Source organism: Esox lucius, chromosome 14 (assembly GCF_011004845.1).
Source record: "Esox lucius isolate fEsoLuc1 chromosome 14, fEsoLuc1.pri, whole genome shotgun sequence".
Lineage (NCBI taxonomy): Eukaryota > Metazoa > Chordata > Actinopteri > Esociformes > Esocidae > Esox > Esox lucius.
The window spans coordinates 1,042,093-1,049,113 of record NC_047582.1 but is presented as its reverse complement, the minus strand read 5'-3'; the positions used below and the strand labels follow the sequence as shown (position 1 = coordinate 1,049,113).

General features: G+C 39.1%; 1 protein-coding gene across 2 annotated transcripts; it reads right to left on the bottom strand.

The window, feature by feature from the left end:
* Positions 1–377: 377 nt before the first annotated feature.
* Positions 378–6,629, bottom strand: gsdf (gonadal somatic cell derived factor). 2 transcript variants are annotated; one of them, XM_013133072.4, is made up of 5 exons: positions 6,301–6,629; positions 4,745–4,902; positions 3,394–3,477; positions 3,024–3,181; positions 378–2,302 (listed from the first exon to the last, which is right to left on the bottom strand). In XM_013133072.4, exons 1-5 carry the CDS (start codon positions 6,432–6,434, stop codon positions 2,159–2,161), a joined length of 678 nt encoding a protein of 225 aa, XP_012988526.2. In that variant the 5' UTR covers positions 6,435–6,629; the 3' UTR covers positions 378–2,158. The 2 variants fall into 2 exon arrangements, with proteins under 2 accessions (XP_012988526.2, XP_010866751.2); XM_010868449.5 differs by having other exon boundaries at positions 3,024–3,154; positions 6,301–6,625.
* Between the last annotated feature and the right edge of the window lie 392 nt (positions 6,630–7,021).

Sequence of the window (7,021 nt, the reverse complement as noted above, 5' to 3'; positions counted from 1 at the left end):
CTGTGACGCTGTTTTACAGATGGTGCTGCATTTCTGGAGCAATGTGCCAGCAACTTTTTTTCCCCTTGGCGTATGATCACTAGCAGAGACTCCAGGACACTTAGGTTCATGTCAAACTGAACTGACAGCCAGGGCAATGAATCATTACCACCACTACATTCCCTGCCACTATATGAACCGTCATTAACTTTATCACAGAAACTGTTGTGCTTTCCAATCAGTGCTAAAATGCCAGTGATGTTAAAGAAACAGTTTTTAAGCATTTATAACTAGAGTGTAGTAGTATGAATTCTCAAATAAAGTTCATAGTCTGAGAAATAAATACTATAATGATATTTCACATTTTAATCTTTGCAATAATACAATCGAGACAATAATTATATGAATGGCCTTTAATAGAGGATTTAGTCATATGAGAGAGTATAATTGATACAAATGATTTAACTGTGTGATCATTTATACTTTCACCCATATTTAAAAATTAAACTTGTTAGTGAAAGTTGTGACTTAATGTAAGGTGCATTACATTCCATGGTGATAAACAGTATAAAGAAAGCATACTATGAAAAAGTGGGAATTTCAGATAAACATACAAAAAGATGTGTTAATGTTATATTTTCTTTACATTCCAGTTAGCAGTATTATATGCAAAAGAAAAGGTGTATACCTATCATGATTTTATTTTACTTTTTGAAAAAATAAAACAGTTTGAACCAAATTTTCCAAAAGTGTAGCATGTATACCTTTACCCATGTAGAAGAACTTATGGACATCCTAGAGCAAAATCTAACTTTTTTAAGGGATTTATTAGTAAGTGCAGGTGATATGGAGGGGATTTGGAGGCGATACTCCATTTGACCAGCTACTCCTAGCGTACCTTTGGGTTAATAGCATGTCGTGTGGGCGTCTAAACTAAACATATCTCTACTCTACTGATTCTATCCAGGCTACATTTGAGTTTGTAGCTACAAATATTTGTTTATGCCGTTGTTTATATGATGACACAACCACCACTGACGACTCAAGACGAATTCAGCTATGTGTCTAATCGATTAATCTATACCACAAACCTCCACAAACTGTTTTATATTTACAGACATACGTGATTTCTGTCTACCTCTGCAAAAATAGCCCAAACGACCGCATCCTCGTAATGCATTTAACGTAATGGCTGATACCACCAAGTTCTGCTGAACATAGTAAAAAGAAAAAAACAGGAAAGAGGCAACACATGATTTTTCAAAACTTAACATAAATGCCAACATCAGAAAAACCTATACACAGTAGGGTCAAAAATGGCACATGGGAACTAAATATGTCAAATTAAATGTATTTGGAGACATCAGCATCCCTGCTGTCTCTATGCCCATGCTGTCTCTATGCCCAAAAACTCCTATCAATTCATTGTGAACTTTGGAGCTTGTTCAGGAGGCCAGCACAGAATGCCTATGAAAAAAAGTAGCAAATCAAAGGGCAAGTTGAACTTGAAAATACACAGACAAAGCATAATAAAGGGATGGAAAAATAAGATATACACTTTTGGATTAGAATATTTGATTATTTACAGTCAAGAATACACTGGATTTTGCTTTTATTGTTATACCATTTTAGAGAACTGGTTCAATGCATAATCGGGTCCCTTGGAAACAATTTAGATGAGAGCTCTGATGTTATTGCATAGCCGCAGATGACGTCCACACGCCAAGTGAGCTTTTGAAGCTAGGACAATGTTTACATTTTTGTGGGGAACAGGCAGAATGCTTTAATCCTTTGCCAGTCTAATGCTTCAGGGTTGTGAAATATCACTGTCAAAAATAGCCTCAAAGCACATATGAAATTTCATCAAGCACTTCTGCCAATGTTTATTTATCCAAGACTGACAGCTTAATCTTTTCTGTATTCCAGAAAAAGAATCACAGTTTTTGGAAAAGAGAGCATACAGCAGGACATGTGAGCAAAGTCTAAAGATTCTAAAATGCTGCAATGATGAATGTACTTAAAATTATACATTGTTTATTTCTCTCTGGATTCTTTGAATCTTCTAAATTTAAATTCTGGAAATCTGAGAAATATGGGATATTTACTGGAATGTTGCAACCATATTCAAAAATAGAAAATGCAAGACCAGTGATTTGGAGGCGGGGGGGCTGATCGATGCTCAGTCCTGAATCGACAGCTGGGGATTGTCTGGGCTACAGCCGCAGGTACGGATGAGCTGCACTGGGGAGATGGTAAGGGCGTTGTACTCATCCATGTAAAGGAAGGGGACATGTCCCTGAGATGTGGCCTTGCAGCAAGATTTCTGGGGATAGAAAGGGCAAGGGAGTAAAAAAAATATATAAAAGAATTCCCTACAGTAACCTGAACTCAACAGTTTTTTGAAGTCTTTAAGTGCTGACGTTTTTTTTCTCCAATTGTAAATGTTCTAAGTTTCAAGTAAAAGATGCTGCTGGAGGTTCCTTGGGCACGACCTTGCCCTGTACTCCTCTGGACTCTTAGTGCTGTTTTTTCAACAGCTGCATAGACAAAGCATTGATATCTCCACTAACACAACCTGGGGTCCCTCTGTACACTCTTTTCTTCCAGCCCAGATATATTCTCTAAAATTCTCAATGTGACTTTTTTTTTTTGCATTTTAAGTATTTTTGGTTCCATGGTATCAGTGAAGCTAACTCAAGTCCACCTTGATTTAATTTTGACAAATGCAAACTTGACATTCCTACTGGCAAGCCTTTAACAAATGTAGTTGACCTAGCTCAGAAGATTTGAATCACATGGAAACCAGGTGCACGCTCATGAGTTATAGCTCACTGACATTATTTTGAGGAGGATCTTAAAATGGCACAAGACTCCATGGAGAAACTGACCACCTGAAATTTCATTTATGGAAATGATCCACACAAAACAAAAGACAACTAGGAAGCTTATTCAAATAATGCTGGATATCAATCAAAATCCTCACAGTTCAATTAAACACCAGTAAAATGCCTTTCTCTTTCAAAACAAATCCAGGATTGTTTTACCTTGAATGGGGTAACCTGTCCAGTTGAAGTCTGGGATGTGCAGCGCAAGGAACCCATTTGGGAGTTGCAGAGAGAGCAGTGTACATAAGTAAAGCTCTCAGGGTAAATTACCCAGTTCTCCCAGCCGAGATCTAATGGAGATACAGCAAAATATGCACCTGACAAGTTGGATGTGCATGTTTATAACTTTCTATGATACAGCAAAATACACATGCACATCAGGAAATATTATAATTGGGCTGCCTAGATAAATACAAAGCTACACATATGCAAATTAGCTAATCGTTGGACAACATTTTCATCCTTGAAGACACTGGTCTTCAAGTTTCATTGAAGATAAGTGTCTTATTTCATTTGAATGTGAAGTTACCTTTCAGGGAGATTTGTTCGACAAGCTGACAACATTGCAGACCAGCACTAGTCTCAGGTCCAGGAACCTCAGCCTGGCGTGGGGCTATAAAAAACAAGAGAGCAAACTATAAATAAAACAAAAACAAATAAAGTGATTTTAACACACAGGCTTAAAACACCTAGAATACTTATAAAACACTGTAATGGCTATAGCTTTCATAAGCCTGCTATGAACTGAACATGTCTGTTATACACTGATGCGCCAAAACACCTGTGAAGCTAACCTTGACATGTGCGATTGTCTCCTAACAAGGGCACATGTCAAGGGCTTGGCGAGTGAACAATCAGTTCTCATAGTCAATATGTTGGATGCAGGGAAAATGGGCAGGAGTAAAGACCTCAGCAACTTTGACAAGGGACAAATTGTTATGGCCAGATGACTCGGTATGCACATCTCTGAAATAGTTAAGCTTATGGGGTGCTCCCGGTCAGCAGTGGTGAGTGCCTACCAACAACAGTCTGAGGAGGGACAAACCATGAACTGGCAACACGGTGTTGGGTGCCCAAACTTGTCCGTGCGCGAGGACAGAGTGCCCATGATGACCCCTGCCGAAAGTGCCTACAACAGGCACGTGAGCGTCGGAACTGAACCTTGGAGCAGTGGAAGAAGTTTGCCTGGTCCGATAACTCCCGTTTTCTTTTAAATCACATAGATGTGTGCCCTGTTTACCTGGGGAATAGATGGCAACAGGATGCGGGACTGCGGGAAGGTCACAAGTTGGTGGAGGGAGTGTGATGCTCTGGGCAAAATTCTGCTGGGAAACCCTGGGTCCAGGCATTCATGTGGATGTCAATTTGACACATGCAACCTCCCGAAACATAGTTGCAGACCAGGTACACCTCTTCATGGCAATGGTATTCCTTTATGGTAGTGGCCTCTTGCAGAAGGAAAATGCACCCTGCCACACTGCACACATTATTCAGCAATGGTTTGAAGAACATGAGGAAGAGTTCAAGGTGTTTCCCTGGACTCCAAATTCCCCACTTCTCAATCTGATTGAGCATCTGTGGGATGTGCTGGACCAACAAGTCTGATCCACGGCAGCTCAACCTCGCAACTTACAGGACTAATGTCTTGGTGCCAGAATGCCACAGGACATCTTCAGGGGTCTTGTACAGTCTATGCCTCGGTGGGTCGGCGCTAATTTGGCGGCACGCGGAAGATCAACAGCATATTACGCATGTAGTCATACTGTTTTGGCTCATCACAGTGTATATTTGACTTTGCTCTATCTCCACTTATTCCCTTTGGTTAATATTTAGAGGAATACATTTGTTGTAATAAAATATTATTTAATTTAATTGCCTACCTGCTTTGACCAGGGTGTTGTGAGAGATGGCATTGAAGGCAGTTTTCCATTGCTTTCTGATGGCAGTGAGTCTGCCAGCCCCTATCTGGGGCTCTTGTTCCAGGTTTAGTTTCCTGAGAAGAGCCTTTCTTATGGCTCGTAATGACTCTCCATGACACCTGCACATGCCCAAATAAACAAATATTAATTGTTTTTATTACCCTTAAGTATGACTGAGAACATAGTCATTTACAACAACAACTTTGAATCACTGGCATGATCAAGGAAAGAAACAAAATACTTTTCCCCAGTTTGGTGATTAAGTTTTAGATTAGTTTTTGTTACTGGTTAGATGCTCTGACCAGTAGGTTACCTGTTGCTCCAGAATTATTCAGTTATGGGAATAGATAAAAAAAACATGATTTCACTACTACATTTTTAAGAAAATCTTTGGCAGGAAAATAATAATATCAAAAGGTCAGCATTTGGATCATGGGTCAACTGATAGCCTTTGAATGCAAATAGTAGGAGAGTGAGATATAAGGAGCAAGGCACATAGTGGAGTATAGCCATCTCCCTTCTCAGTTCTGGCTAGCTACACTTTAGATTGCATAACCATGGACATCATGTTCTTTTGAATTGCTTTACTCTATTTTGTGAGATCTATTTTCTTCCAGCCAATCAACAGCACCAGTTTGTAGGTGGAATAATTGGGTTGTCTCCAGTCAATTCATCAAGGGGCATAGTTGAACTGGGGGCAAAGTTGGTAGTTGAATGAAATAGAATCTGAAGATTATTATAGAAATACAACAAGTTATTACAACTCCCAACTACAATATAGAAATAATAAAAAAATATTAAAAACTGCTTATTCACCTCAACAGACTATGGGCTCAATGAAAACACCTGTATTGCAGTCTTGGATATTATATATGAACCTAAAGTACTAATAACTGGGCGGCCTCACTTACATGTATCTTTAAAATGTTCCTGATTAGAAGCAGGGTTAATAATGTCAATAAAGACACTGTGTACATTTTTCAATGGTGAGTCTTATATAACCAAAGCATGCTTGACAAATACATAACCATACTTTTTCAGGGAGTGATCATCTCACCTTCTTTATTTAAAGATTATCTGTTTTATATTTTTGTGCAAAAACAGAGAGCGTTGCTGACAGCTCATGAATGTTCTAATGTAAGAGAGATACTGCAGTTTTTGCCTGGCGAAAACACTATGCTGCACTTAATGACTTTTTAAATTTCAGATCGATCATCTTTCTGAGATCTGAAGAGTTAGCCAAGGCAACAATACTGCCCTCGGGAAGAGGCCTCAGCAAGCATGTGTAAGTCATGATATACAGTATCCATTTGCAGCTGTTTAGTCAATGAAGATTTAAATAGCCCAAATCTTAATGACCCATCACAACATTAGGATCTGTATGATAATACAAAAAATTACTTCAACTAACATTCATGTTGTATGAACAATAGCATCCGTATACATTTCTCATATTTGTTAAAATACGTATTCCATTAGGCAATAAACAGTAACTTGTGTATAGCAGGGTCACCAACCTATCAGATTTGAAGTTATCCAATCCAGGTGCAACAGCAGCTGCAGCTTGATCCTTTTCAGGGGGATGGAGGACAAGCGTTGTGCCCAGTGAACAGCCAAGCACCAGCATAATCACAAAGACTGCAAAATACATAATGGAGAGACAGTGGTCACTTGTCAACTTGAAATACTCCAGACCAGAATCTGTAATGCAAGAATATTGAGTTATGTGTTCTTCTGTTGGTGGAGGAGGAGATTGTACTGGTTCAACTGACAATAATGCTCTGGTATTAGCCCGGGTATCTGGTGGAGATTCACATGGGCAGGAAGAGTGCAGCTATTGTTTGTAGAGGCTTGGGAACCTAGGCCTTATCACTTCATACATCAGGCTGTCCTTGGAATACTTTACATTGTTTTCATGTCCTGCAAGTGTGAAATGGTACAAGGAGGGATGACAGAGAAGGAGCAAAGAAAGAAAGAGAGAAAAAAAATCTAAGAAATAATAGATTTTTCTGGTGTTTTGTCACGTGGGCAACAGACTGCAAGTTGGGTTGGTACCTCCAAATAGACTGTAGGATACAGTATACAATTTCTGGGTGTTCCCTAAAACTAAATGGTATACTTCTCATTAATAAAATGTAATGATTTAAAGGAGAGGGAGATTACTTCTCTCATGCAGGCCCAAAATACATTTTAGTCTATGGTAGTAGCCGAAAGGTTAAATATGGGTAGTCGTAGCAG

Coding starts and splice junctions, on each gene's coding strand:
- gsdf (XM_013133072.4), bottom strand. CDS start 6,434: ATGTATTTTGCAGTCTTTGTGATTATGCTGGTGCTTGGCTGTTCACTG. Junction 4,903..6,300: donor GATAACTTCAAATCTGATAG/GTTGGTGACCCT, acceptor GGGCATGTGCAG/GTGTCATGGAGAGTCATTAC. Junction 2,303..3,023: donor GACAGGTTACCCCATTCAAG/GTAAAACAATCC, acceptor TTCTATCCCCAG/AAATCTTGCTGCAAGGCCAC.